The following is a 14,095-nucleotide window of genomic DNA, read 5'->3' on the forward strand; positions in this document are numbered from 1 at the left end:
CGCTGTGGGTTAAAGCCTCAGCGCCTAGGGCTTGCCGATCGAAAGGTCGGCGGTTCGAATCCCTGCGGCGGGGTGCGCTCCCGCTGCTCGGTCCCAGCGCCTGCCAACCTAGCAGTTCGAAAGCACCTCCGGGTGCAAGTAGATAAATAGGGACCGCTTACCAGCGGGAAGGTAAACGGCGTTTCCGTGTGCGGCTCTGGCTCGCCAGAGCAGCGATGTCACGCTGGCCACGTGACCCGGAAGTGTCTCCGGACAGCGCTGGCCCCTGGCCTCTTGAGTGACATGGGCGCACAACCCCAGAGTCTGTCAAGACTGGCCCGTACAGGCAGGGGTACCTTTACCTTTACCTTTTACACTACATCAGTTGGCAGTGGTGGTTCCTTTAACACAAGGGATTAATGTTTTTTCTCTGGTGAGCCAATTCTTTATTTGCTCTCCCCCTCCAGGGACAAATTTTAAAAATGGGTGGGGTCACCTACCTGTCAATCAACTGACATTGGGCGATGTTTGTCTTCCCATTGTGCCTTCAAGTAATCATAGAATCACAGAATTGTTGTTAGAAGAGTCTTCTAATCCAACCCTCTGCAAGGCAGCTATTTTTTGTCTGAGGTGGGGCTCGAACCCTCGACTCTGAGATTGAGTCTCATGTTCTGCCAACTGAGCTATGTCAGCTCTTGCAGGGTGCTCCAAGATTATGAAGCAGTTTGCATCGAAACAGCTGCTGAAACAGAGCGTTAACGCATGCCTTAAGCCTTCTAATTCAGCATATGCTCCTGAAAACCTCGAACTGCCTGAATCGGGGGGGGGGGGGATCTTTCTCTCTTTAAATTTATCTAACCGTGCTTTCTCAAAGTGAGCTGCTTTGAGTTACTTGAAGTAAGTGGCTGGTTCCTTACAGCAATGTCCCTAGCACCAGTTTGTAATTTTATTTATTTGTTTTTAATCTTAGCCTGCAGTGTTTGTACTGTGAAAAAACCTTTCGAGATAAGAACACGCTCAAGGATCACATGAGGAAGAAGCAGCATCGCAGAATCAATGCCAAAAACAGAGAATACGACAGATTTTATATCATTAATTATCTGGTAAGTTGATGTACAGTCATACCTCGGGTTACAAGACGCTTCAGGTTGAACGTTTTTGGGTTGCACACCACACCGAACCCAGAAGTACCAGAATGGGTTACTTCTGGGTTTTGGCGCATGCGCAGAAGCACTAAATCGCGCTTCGCGCGTGCGCAGAAGCACCGAATCACGACCTGCGTGTGTGCAGACACGGCGCTGCAGGTTGCGAACGTGCCTCCCGCGCGGATCACGTTCGCAACCTGAGCGTCCACTGTATATGCAACTCTTATCTGACTGACAGTGCAATCCTCTGTATGTCAACTCATTTTTTTAGTTCACTGGGACTTCCTGACTAGTAAGAGTGTCTGAAATTGCAGCCTGATTTGCAAGTTGTATGCATGATGCCATCAAACTGAATCAGGTTTAAGTCTCACCAGTTTTAAATCAATGGGATGCAAGCGCTTTGCCTGCTGGGGAGCTTGACAACGATACCAGGAAAGGTTCTAGAACAGATAATTAAACAGTCAGCCTGTGAGCACTTGAAAAAGGGTGCTATGATTACTAAAACACAGCATGGGTTTCTCAAAAACAAGTCATACCAGACAAATCTCTCTCTCTCTCTCTCTCTCTTTCTCTCTCTCTGATAGAGTTAAAAGCTTGGTGGATCAGGGAAATGCTGCAGACATAGTATATCTTTATTTCTGTAAGGTTTTTGACCAAATCTTTCATGATATTCTTTCGGAGAATCTGGTAAAATGTAGAGTGGATGAGGTAACTGTTGCTCTTGCTTGTTCTTTGGCCATGTTCTGCATGACTAAGTGACAAAACTAGCATTTCATTGTGGTCAAGAAATGAAAATGCCTCTTTCAGCCAGAGTGAATGGGCATGTTTTTAACCAACCCCCCCCCCCCAAAAAATGTTAATAATGCGGGGGAGACAGGTCAACACCAACAAGGCCTCCCCTACTGATCATAGGGCCCGGGATGGTGGATACTGAGGAATGCTTTTTAAGTTTTTTGGTCCCAAGGCATTAGAGGTGTTATACTGCAGTGCTAACATTCTGATATCCGGTATCTCACTAGCATTTCACTAAGGCTGAATTAGTTTCCCAGCCACTATTAAAGCTTTCCCTTTCTCTTTAACTGAATGTGGACTGACATAATTGAAATGACAGATGTGTAGCCTCTCTCGTTCATTATTGCACACCCTGAAGCATTTGGAGGTCATGAACCAGCTCTTCAAAACCATGTTTGATTTTTCTAAGAAGACAGAAATGTAATGCTATTGCCTTATAAGAGTGTTTTTATTGGGCAGTAAATATTGTATAAAACTCAAGAGTTACTGTAATAGCAGTAATAATTTTTCTAGTATTGCCTGTGTACTAGAATTTCACTTAATGGGATTATTTGTGCCTTATGGCTAGGAGATCCTGTGTGCTAGTTACTCTAAAGTAGTTTTCTGTGTCACAGTTTATTGTTGTTGTTGTTCATTAAATTTATATTTTGCCATTCATTGGAAGACCACAGGGCAATTTACAAATTTACAAGTTTAACTGGCCTGGCTTGCTTTAAGCCTGTCTGAGGGGCTATTCACAAAGTCTAGGTGTGTTTGCAATATGCCAGGACACAGGAGTAAGTCTGAGGCTTGTGTAACCCCACCAACCACATGGAATAAAGGTAAAGGTAAAGGTACCCCTGCCCGTATGGGCTAGTCTTGACAGACTCTGGGGTTGTGCGCCCATCTCACTTAAGAAGCCAGGGGCCAGCGCTGTCCGGAGACACTTCCGGGTCACGTGGCCAGCGTGACATCGCTGCTCTGGCGAGCCAGAGCCGCACACGGAAACGCCGTTTACCTTCCCGCTGGTAAGCGGTCCCTATTTATCTACTTGCACCCGGAGGTGCTTTCGAACTGCTAGGTTGGCAGGCGCTGGGACCGAGCAGCGGGAGCGCACCCCGCCGCAGGGATTCGAACCGCCGACCTTTCGATCGGCAAGTCCTAGGCGCTGAGGCTTTAACCCACAGCGCCACCTGCGTCCCACCACATGGAATAAGAAGAGGTAAATGAGCATGGGGGAAGGAGGGGATTGCCCGGCCCTTGGGCTCACCCTTCTGCCATACTACATGAGTGCCTGTGTACCTATGCAGATAATGAAATGGTCCTGTTAAAACAGTGGTACCTCGGGTTAAGAACTTAGGTCCGTTCTTAACCTGAAACTGTTCTTAACCTGAAGCACCACTTTAGCTAATGGGGCCTCCCGCTGCCGCCGCACCGCCAGAGCCCAATTTCTGTCCTCATCCTGAACCAAAGTTCTTAACCCGAGGTACTATTTCTGGGTTAGCAGAGTCTGTATCCTGAAGCGTATGTAACCGGAAGCATATGTAACCCGAGGTACCACTGTAAAGACTTTTAATTCCAGTAGTGGAAAGCAAGCCCAAGCCATTGGGCAGTTTGCTTCTGTAATTCTCCTGCAGTGAGGTAAAATTCCCCATTGCTTCCAGTATAGCTGGAAATTACTTAAAACCTGATGTAGCCTAAAAAATCTATTCTAAACTTGGGGTCACTTGATACCATTAGGTAAAAGGGTAAAAAAGGTAAAGGACCCCTGGATGGTTAAGTCCAGTCAAAGGCGACTATGGGGTTGCGGCGTTCATCTTGCTTTCAGGCCGGCGTTTGTCCACAGACAGCTTTCCGGGTCATGTGGCCAGCATGACTAAACCGCTTCTGGTACAATGGAACACTGTGACTGAAGCCCAAGTGCACAGAAACGCCGTTTACCTTCCTACCGCAGCGGTACCTATTCATCTACTTGCACTGGTGTGCTTTCGAACTGCTAGGTTGGCAGGAGCTGGGACAGAGCAACAGAAGTTAACCCGTTGCAGGGATTTGAACCTCTGACCTTCTGATTGGCAAGCCCAATAGCTTAGTGGTTTAGACCACAGCACCACCCGCATCCCCACCTGATACCATTATACTGTAAGTGGTTAGGGAAGGGAACTCTTCCTCTACCACCCCCTTCCCACCCCTGTTTATTAGCTTTTCATTAAAAAGCTAGTTGCTCGACATGACCAATCGACATGGGAGGCCGCGTGGTACTATGGAGGGTGTGTGTGGTGAGAGGGGTGTTAATGTGAGGTACCGGTAGTTATCTCACTATCCTGGTAACGTTAATGAATCTGGCAGCCACACTTGGAGAGTTTACCCTCGAGAGTAGCATCTCTGAATTAATTACAGGATCCAAATTCCCTAATCTGTACTGACATCTTGTTACAGGCTGTTCTAACAAATGTATGTCTGTGCGCCGTTTACCTGACACGCTGTAGCAGCTTTGATGGAGCTATGGGACTGGTCTTTTTTTTGTTTGTGTGTGTGTTTTCATTTGCTATAAAATATTGCAATAGGGTCGTTGTAGATTTGTAAGACTCCATTTTAATCTCTTGTCTCCATGACTTTTCTGTGTTATTATTTAATAAGGAACAAGGGTAGGACATGCCAACATACGTAGAAGTGGTAATAACTAACACTGTGTCTGAAAGACCTACAATGTTGTGTGAATAAGGCGAAAGCCCTTTAAAATAAAATGCCACCTGGCTACTCCTGATCTAAGCATCTAGCTAATAATACACTTAGCATTAGAGTAGCTAGATGGTGCTTTACTATTATTTTAAACATTTTCCCTTACTCCTCCGTGTTGTAGCTCCTTCAAACATAATGGCCCTTCTGTCTTCCCCACCCCCAGGAAAAAAACATGCATTGCCAGAAATGGATATAAAATAAAAGTGGATTGTATCTGTGGCACTCCAACTTACCCAGGATCACATCTTGACAAAGAGTCAGAATTTTAACATAACCCAGCCCAATATTAGATTTCGTGTCCTAGAAATCTTCATGATATATATTTTTTGAGTTAAATATTTATTGTATTTATTTATTACCTGATATATAGACTACCCCTTGAGGGACAGTTGACCCTTCAAGGTGGTGTACGAAATTACACAAAATATAACAATTTTAAAAACAAAATAAACATAATTTATACTCCAAACCAGCCAGTTTAGGCTTTTGTGGCAGGCTAACAATAAAAATAAATACATACATACAGTACATTTTCCCACAGTAAAACAACATCTTAACTCTAACAAGCTATTACAAGGAGGCAAATGCTTTACTGGAAATGTAAAAATGTAAGACATGTAGGTGAAAACTTACTCCGACTGGTTTTGGGAACTGACTATTTTTAAGGAGAGGAGTGGTGTGATGATCTGTATATCTTAACAGGTCTCGTATATATATAGATACATACATATATACATATATACATATTAGTTCTATTAATGTTTGTTTTTTAATTATTGCTTTCTTTTCTGTGTTTTAAGCTGTTTTTATTTTAGCTGTAAATGACCTTGAGTGGCCTCATTTTGAATTATTTACATCCACTGACTAAGACTTGGAGCATTGACTGTTGCTGAAGTATTATGGATTCATGTTTGCTCTGTGCGTTTTTCTTGCGCCTCCAGGAATTTGGCAAGACCTGGGAAGAGGTTCAGTCTGAAGATGACAGAGAATTGTTGGACAACCAGGAAGAGTAAGAGTTGTATTTAAAGTTTAGAGTGGTGGGAAATCTGTTCTGCGGGCTTGGCAACATTATGTTGTAAAAAAAGGGGCATTCAGGGACAATGTTGGTATGGCCGAGAATGTTGATGAATAGGATTTTCAGCGTTTTTTTTAGTGTTTTATAGCAACCACGAGGAGCTGCAGAGCCATAGAAGATACAGTGGTGCCCTGCAAGACGAAAAACCGCTAGACGAAAGGGTTTTCCGTTTTGGAGGCACTTCGCAAAACAAATTTCCCTATGGGCTTGCTTCGCAAGACGAAATGTCTTGCGAGTTTTTCCGACTTTTCCCCCCTTTCCTCCCCCCTTTTTCTAAGCCGCTTATCCGCTAACCTGATAAGCCGCTAAAAGCCGCTAAGCCACTAATAGCGCTAAGCCGCTAAGCCGTCAATGGGCTTGCTTTGCAAGCCGAAAAACCGCTAGACGAAGAGACTCGCGGAACGGATTCTTTTCGTCTTGCGAGGCACCACTATACAGTTCAACATGCTATGTATTCCCACCCCACTTATAATAATTTTGCATTTTAATGTATGTCCTTTCCAGTTAGGGCATAGCAATAAACTGTATGGACTACCCTTCTAAAGAAGCAGAGCCCACCATATTTCCCCAATTCTCTCATAACCCCCATGAGAGTCAGAAAACAAAGCAAAGGGGCAAGTGCCCTCGGGGAGATAGCACAGAAAAGCTAGGCCCCAGTGCACTATAAAATTTTACAGCCGTTTTTTATTCCTTCATTTAAAGTTCTCAGAAATTTAGGGTTAGGGGTTGGAGAGGAAATGGGGGTTAAGAGGAGGCGAAACTGAGCCAGTGGGAATAAAATACAACTCCTTTTCTAGCTGTTATTTCAGAGCATGGCCACTAGCTAATGGTTTTGATTACTATAGAGATGGCATTGCATGGCAAGTCCCCCTCCCCACTTGGGAAATAAAGACACAGGACACAGTATTTTAAGGTTAATATGCGTAAAAGGCCACAACTTTATTGATTGCAGGAATTGAGCAGTATTGGCTTAGGCATTGGTCCTATCGACTAACCGGCTTCAGCCCAATTGCATGAAGGCCAGTAAGGGTTAACCACCAGTGGGGGGAGTCCTGCTGATGTACATCAAGTAGGATCTCCGCCGGGGTCACCGCTCTTAGGCCCACACCTCCATAGGCTTCGGACAGGGCAACGCCTTTTACCGGACTACCCTTTGCTTTGGGGGAAGGTGATGGTGCTTCCTCCCCCCCCCCATTTACATAACAATACCCCTACCAATGCCTAACCACCAATGCCGAGGAAGTTGTGATGATTTGCTACGAGGTAGGCAAAAAACTAAATGGCTGGTGCCAATTTGCCAAGTGGAAAAAATTCCTACCAGGCCCCTTGACGGCGACCAACCAAAGTCCATAGCAATGTCAGAGAGCTAAACCTAAGAGAGGGCGGGGTGGGAAACCAGAGCAGCTGGAACGGGAAAGAGGAAAATCCTCGGGCACGTCAGCCCTAAGTAGCCCAGGCCACACCTCCCCGGCCAGCCGATTGGCTGGTCAGGACGATGACGTGCCCGAGGATTCCCTCACTCTCGCGGGGGCTGTGAGTCAGCCCCCGCGTGCGTGGGGAGGGCGTGGGCCCGCAATCCCACCTCCTCTCCAGTTCGGAAGTGGCTTTGTCCAACTGGACACTGGAAGCAAACCACCCTCTGTGGAAATGAAGTATTGCTTTACCTTGCATTTGTTCCTTACAAGTAAACACACCCATACCCTTCTGCAGTACAGTGGTACCTCGGGTTACATACGCTTCAGGTTACAGACTCCGCTAACCCAGAATTATTACCTCAGGTTAAGAACTTTGCTTCAGGATGAGAACAGAAATCGTGCTCCGGTGGCGCGACAGCAGTGGGAGGCCCCATTAGCTAAAGTGTTGCTTCAGGTTAAGAACAGTTTCAGGTTAAGAATGGAACTCCGGAACGAATTAAGTACTTAACCCGAGGTACCACTGTAAACAGTGATTTGCCTTATCAAATAATAAGCGTTAGTCATGTCTGCATAACCAGGAGAAAGAATGTTGCCTGTTCTTGTTGGATTTATAGAAGAGATGCCCGGCCACAGATTAGCGGGGGGGGGGGGGGCATGGCAGCCTGAGGTGAAAGGGCTGTGGAATTCCGTTACCTTGGGTAATGGTATGACCTTGCAGATGGTAAGACCTACTCCAAAGGACATTTCGTTTAGTTCAAAGGGTTGATTTCTGCCAGTATTGCATGCATTCTTATAGCCAGCCTATGCTATCACTCCCCGTTAGAGCAGAGTCAGATGCTGAGTGCCGAAAGCTATGTAGCCAAGGGCCAGTGAGAAACAGAGAGCCCCAAGGTTTGTACAAGTTCAAACAATGTTTACATGAAAAAACCATGAAAAGTTAAAAAGAACCATCAAAACTCATCCAGTGAGGACTGAGTATGCTTAGTGACTATGGAATGCTCAAGACTTCTGGGTTAAAACTGGGGTGGGGGAATATCATGGCTGCCTTGCAGGTGGTGAAGACTCTTGTGAAATAGGTTTCTGTCCCGTTTCAACTCTGTTCCGGTTTCCACAGAAAGAGGCATTACAGTGGTACCTTGGGTTAAGTACTTAATTTGTTCTGGAGGTCCGTTCTTAACCTGAAACTGTTCTTAACCTGAAGCACCACTTTAGCTAATGGGGCCTCCCACTGCCGCCGTGCCACTGGAGCACGATTTCTGTTCTCATCCTGAAGCAAATTTCTTAACCCGAGGTACTATTTCTGGGTTAGCGAAGTCTGTAACCTGAAGCGTATGTCACCTGACGCGTATGTAACCTGAGGTACCACTGTACTTTGCATTGACATAACTGCCTGACAGTCTGTGAAGTTGATTCCCGTTTACTTTCATGTTGGATAAGTGGAAACAGAATGGGGTCCCATGTCTGTAGCATCTCCATATCTTTCAGGAACCTTTGCAAATCACCAACTTCAACTGGCTTTTTGCACTGCTTTTTTTGCAGAGACTGGTCCGGCTGGGAAGAACATCCTGTTTGTGCAGTGTGCCTTTTCTGCGAAAAGCAAGCTGACACTACAGAAAAGCTCTATGCTCACATGGAGGTAAGAGGCTTGTTCCACTTTCTGTATTAGATCTTGCTTTGGAAAAGGGGGAGGATATAATTTGATAGTGTTCAGATGCCCTGTTCTAGTCCAAAAAAACCCACTGTTTTATGTCATTGTTTCACAACATGGTGCCTTCCAAATACTTTGGACTACAACTTCCACGATTCCTTAACATTCTCTATGCCCACCAGGGCTGGTGGGAGTTGCAGACCAAAATATCTGAAGACCACCATATTGGGGAAAGCAGTTCTGTACTTTATTAGTTTCAGCAGACAGAATGTTTTGGCAGAGTTTAAAACTTTGCATTTATAATAAGGAAAGATTAGAATCACCATCATCACCATACTGATTCGAGTCTTCTTGTACTCATGCTATGTTACTATTGGCAGGTGTAGTAAATAAATAAAAGATTTAATGCAGCTGGGACTGGGTACAATTTGTCCAGGCTTCTCTGATAAAACACAAAATGGAGAAGAAAATGAGAAACAACCCAGCGGGGACTGAAGAAGCTCAATGGGCACAGAATACTGGCTGGCTGGCGGGGTGGGTGGGAGTGGCTTAGAGTCACTTGTACCCTGAACAGAAGCATGGCACACTGCAGCATTTTGTTGCAAGGCCCCACTTGTAAAGGTTAGCATTTCAGTAATCCACTTGAGAGACCTATATCCTACTTACCGTATTTTTCGCTCTATAAGACGCACCAGACCACAAGACGCACCTAGTTTTTGGAGGAGGAAAACAAGAAAAAATATATTCTGAATCTCAGAAGCCAGAACAGCAAGAGGGATCGCTGCGCAGTGAAAGCAGCAATCCCTCTTGCTGTTCTGGCTTCTGGGATAGCTGCGCAGCCTGCATTCACTCCATAAGACGCACTCACATTTCCCCTTACTTTTTAGGAAGGAAAAAGTGAGTCTTATAGAGCAAAAAATACGGTAGGTCTCTCTTAATAGGTCTATCTTAAAAGAATATGCACGCTGAGTACTGAAAGCCTGAGTTTCAATCCCTGGTGTTCACAGTTAACAAATTCCAAGGAGCAAGCTTGGCAAATACCATGCAGAGTAAAATAGCCCTCTGCTAGTTGGAACGGTAGTTTGATTTCCTGTGGTGCTGCTTGTAACGTCCTAACAGTAGTAGCGTGAAGAATTTTCAGCAATCATACAGCAGTAATCCGTAGCCTGTAATCACAGCATACTTGCTAAGGTGCGCCTGTTCTTTATAAACTTCAGGTGTTTTCAATTTGAAAAATTCTTAATTATTCACAATTAGAAGCCCTTTTTGCTCTTCCCAAATTCCAGGAGGCTCATGGATTCGACTTGCTAAACATTAAGGCTGAGCATGGTGAGTAAAAGGTATATACTGTATCGGGGACCTCTACCGCTGCTAGAAATGTGTCTTCTTAAAAGTGCAAGACCAGAAGTCAACCTATGTCACTCCCAAATGTTTCAGTTTTGGCAGTTCTGACCTTTCCTGAATGTAAAAGGGTAGCATGAGATACACTGTAGTAAGCAGATTGAGGACAGTATGTATTGTTCTTGTTCTTTTAGTGCAAGGATTTACTCTTGTGCAACAAAGCAGCCTATGCTTCCTCTCACATATGCTTCCTCCCCAAATCAGCTCTGGAGAATTGGGGGAAACGGCAGAAAAGATTTAGATACCTCCTTCCCTGTTCCATCTTAAGACTGCAACTAGACACATTCTCCATGGGTCGAACATAAGCCAAAAAAAAATGCTTTCTCCTTGCTCCCACTAACTCCCTCAATATTCTGTTCACCACCTAGCCCGATAAAGACTTCTTAAGAATTCAAAAGCTTGTTAGCTATTTTGTGATATATTGGTTGGCTTAATAAAAGTATTATCCTAATTTGGATTTATTTTATTTTTTTAATGGATCAAAATGGTTGCCTTCACTGCTTGTGTCTTCCAGTCCCCCTTTCCCCCTGCACCTTAAAAAAAAAAACCTTTTCTCTCTGCTAGGTTTGAATTTCTATCAACAAGTGAAATTGTTGAACTTCATCAGAAGAGAGGTCCATCAGTGTCGATGCTACAGTTGCCAGGAGAAATTCCAATTGAAAAGGGAGTTGGTAAATCATATGGAAGAGACCAGACATATAACACTTCTGCCAGCCAGATCCATGTGGGATCAGCCACAGTAAGAGTGTTTCTGTTTATCTCCAGCGTTGTGCTCAGTGTATGATAGTGTCCTGGTTTGCATGGCGCAGTAAGCCAAACTTTAGCTTACAGAATCCATGTGAATGTGCAGCCCCACCCCACCCCCCGGAAAGAAACTTACAGCCACTTTGCTGCACCCCGGATCTTTTTTACTGCCCTGAGGAAAATAAGTTTTGGCTTAGTAGTGTGTCCTTTGAACCCAGACTTGTGGTTACTAACCATCACTAACCATGATCTGTAGCCAAGAGCAAACCTTGGTTACAGGTTATAATTAGTGCAGAGACAGCTTAACCATAAACACATTAAGCCAAACCTTGGCTAAGCTCAACCTATCAGTAAAAAGTACTGGGGAGAGGAGCAAAATATCTGGGAGCTCCTCTCCTGGAGCCTGCAAAGTCTCAGTAAATCATAGTTTGACATACTGTTTCATGAGAACCAGCTTAGTGTCTTGTAAATGAGACATGGATTCCGCATTCTCTGCCCTTGCTACAGCATATGGGTCTTTTCCGAAGACTTAATAAGTTTTATGTGTAGTATACACATACATACATACCTTAAGAGTAAAAGGGCAATAGAACAGACTGCAATGTCCGCTTTGCTTGGCTGAAACATGGGTATTACCCAAGTGATATAATACAAGGAATGCAATATGCCCCTTGGTGAGTGCATGATCCAGGTTATGGATAAAGTTAGAAAGATTTGAGACTGGGCAATAGTTGGCCATCGTGGCCGCATCTAAAGATGGTTTTTTAAGAAGCGGTTTAATAACCGCCTCTTTCAGCGGGTCTGGGAAGGTTATGGATAAAGTTGGCTGAAACATGGGTATTACCCAAGTGATATAATACAAGGAATGCAATATGCCCCTTGGTGAGTGCATGATCCAGGTTATGGATAAAGTTAGAAAGTGAGCTGTCCTCGACCACAAATTTTCATTTTCACTTTGGCTGTGAGTAATGGACCCAACTCCTGCCCTGCACCCAGAACTCACAGTGCAGTGAGTTGGATGGAACCAGGTCATTACTCCAAGCGGAATAAATCAAATACAAGGTGGATGTTTAGAAATAATTTACAGTATTATTACCTTAAACAGACTATAAACTCCTGCTAAGATTTCTAATAACTAAATGTGTTGATTTATGTGGAAGAAAACATACTGTGCATATATGCTTGCCCATCCAAATATTGGGGCTGCTTTCCCAGCAGTGTGGGGAGCAGTATTAGGAAACGTGTTTAAATATTGCACTCATGTGGGAGGTCTCAAATTGTCTCTCTTTCCCATGCGATTGGCACCCGCCTACATGGTTACAATATTCATATGCATACCCCACACTAGGCTTTGTCAGCCGGGATATGCAAACAGTAAGGTAATGCCATGTGGAAGCAGGACCAATGTTGCCAGTTAAAAGCATGTTTGTAAAGGGGACTTTTCACTGACAAGGTATGACGTTGTTCTTCACTGTTTTTTCCAGGTATTATTTTCCTACCTATGAAAACGATACCCTTCTCTGTACGCTCTCGGACAGCGAGGATGAATTGACAGCTGGGAAACAGAAAGAGGATGTGCCTGTCATCAGCGAGGATATTTCTAACATAGAGGCTCTGAAACGGACGAGTGTGTTAAATCAACTTCTTTGTGAGGAGATAAATAATGGAGAACCTTGATAATTAAGTGAAGCATCTTTCTGAATACACAGTTTCCTCGCAAAGCAAAAGGTGATTTGCTAACCTTGACAGGCTGCAATAGACCCACCCTGAGTGAGAAGCTAAAAAAATAAATTAGAAACTAATCCTTAGGCTGTGTTTTAGCCTGACCCCCTCCTTTGGTAATTCTTCACAGAACTCTAGCCCAATGGTTGCCATCAACTTGATTTGAACTGATTTTATAATGAATTGATTTTAGAATGCTGTATTATTTTACTGTTGTTAGCCGCTGTGAGCCCGGCTTCGGCTGGGGAGTACAGGATATAAATAAAAAAAAAAATTATTATTATTCTTACTACTACTACAACTACAAGACAGTGCACATTTACTGAGTCGATCTGCATTCAGTTAGGCTTGCTTTTGAGAAACCGTTTAGGATTGCAGCTATAGCGCTAGAAACAGAATTAGTTTAGCTGTTAGAAACATACTATCATGTTCATTGGTATAGATCCTTTTTCAGCGGAACATCTCCAATCAAGCAACTTTTATGCCTGCTGTTTTACAGCTGTAAACAGGAGACAACCTAGCCCCTTATGTATACTACGTTGTGATGTTTAGAGTCTGATTAGCAGACAGGATTTCAGCTTCCTCCATTCAGATCTGATTTCTTGTTTAAAGCGAATACAGGAGATAATAGAGTGAAATATTCGTGTTGAGGCTAATTTCTACTCTGGAGTGCTCTTAGGGCCTGGTCATATGTTACACAGTGGTATGCGAACTGCTTCCTTGTCGCTTCTTCCCTTGCTGCTTACTTGGACGCAGCATCATTCAGGAAAGGCCAGTAATGCGGTAACACGAATCTGATCTTAGCCATGGACATACATAGGCTTGTTGTAACAATGAGAGGAGAACTTGATCTGGACCAGTGAGAGGCCGGAGTGGAAGGAAGCTGAAAGATCCCTGGGGAGAGTTCCAAGTCAAGGGGGATGGAGGTGGAAAAGGGTGGCTGGGTGGAGGTTAGAACTGAAAAGAAAAGATTTGGAGAAAGTAATCAAGGAAGGAGGCAAAGGTCGCCAGAGACCAGATGTAAAGAGAATAATTCACCAACAGTAATTTAAGAAACATTAAGAACATGAACTAACCCTCTTTGGCCCTTGTGGTCTCTTCCAACTCTATGATTCTATGATTCTATGATTCTATGACTATGTTCTGCCTCCACTGTCAGAGGCAGCGCGCTTCTGAATACGAGTTGCTGGAATTTGCAGGAGGGGAGAGTGGTCTTGCACTCTAGTGCCGCCTGCGTGCCTTCCATAGGTATATGGTTGGCTGTTATGAGAACAGGATACTGACTATTGGCCTGATCCAGCAGATTTTTCTTAGGTTCTTAAGTACTACATTGAGGGGGACCAAACTGAAGAAGGAGACAATATTTGTTGCAGAGTGAGTTTGGCATTTCGGAATTGTTACAGTTCTGCTTAGGGTAAATAACACAGTTTGCAAGTTTACTGTTGACCAAGCAGCT

At 44.2% G+C, this 14,095-nt stretch overlaps 1 protein-coding gene across 2 annotated transcripts in view; it reads left to right on the forward strand.

Annotated features, from left to right (window-relative positions):
• The window catches only part of ZNF277 (zinc finger protein 277), a 45,768-nt gene extending 32,844 nt beyond the window's left edge, over positions 1 to 12,924 (forward strand). For both annotated transcript variants that reach the window (XM_079994312.1, XM_079994313.1), the window contains 6 exons: positions 950 to 1,082; positions 5,576 to 5,643; positions 8,664 to 8,760; positions 10,059 to 10,101; positions 10,738 to 10,912; positions 12,402 to 12,924. In XM_079994312.1, coding sequence (XP_079850438.1) covers positions 950 to 1,082; positions 5,576 to 5,643; positions 8,664 to 8,760; positions 10,059 to 10,101; positions 10,738 to 10,912; positions 12,402 to 12,594 — 709 coding nt within the window. In that variant the 3' untranslated portion in view covers positions 12,595 to 12,924. The remainder of the gene's footprint in view (positions 1 to 949; positions 1,083 to 5,575; positions 5,644 to 8,663; positions 8,761 to 10,058; positions 10,102 to 10,737; positions 10,913 to 12,401) is intronic.
• The last annotated feature ends 1,171 nt before the right edge of the window (positions 12,925 to 14,095 follow it).

Source organism: Podarcis cretensis (genome assembly GCF_951804945.1).
Source record: "Podarcis cretensis genome assembly, chromosome: 10".
NCBI classification, from domain to species: Eukaryota; Metazoa; Chordata; class Lepidosauria; order Squamata; family Lacertidae; genus Podarcis; species Podarcis cretensis.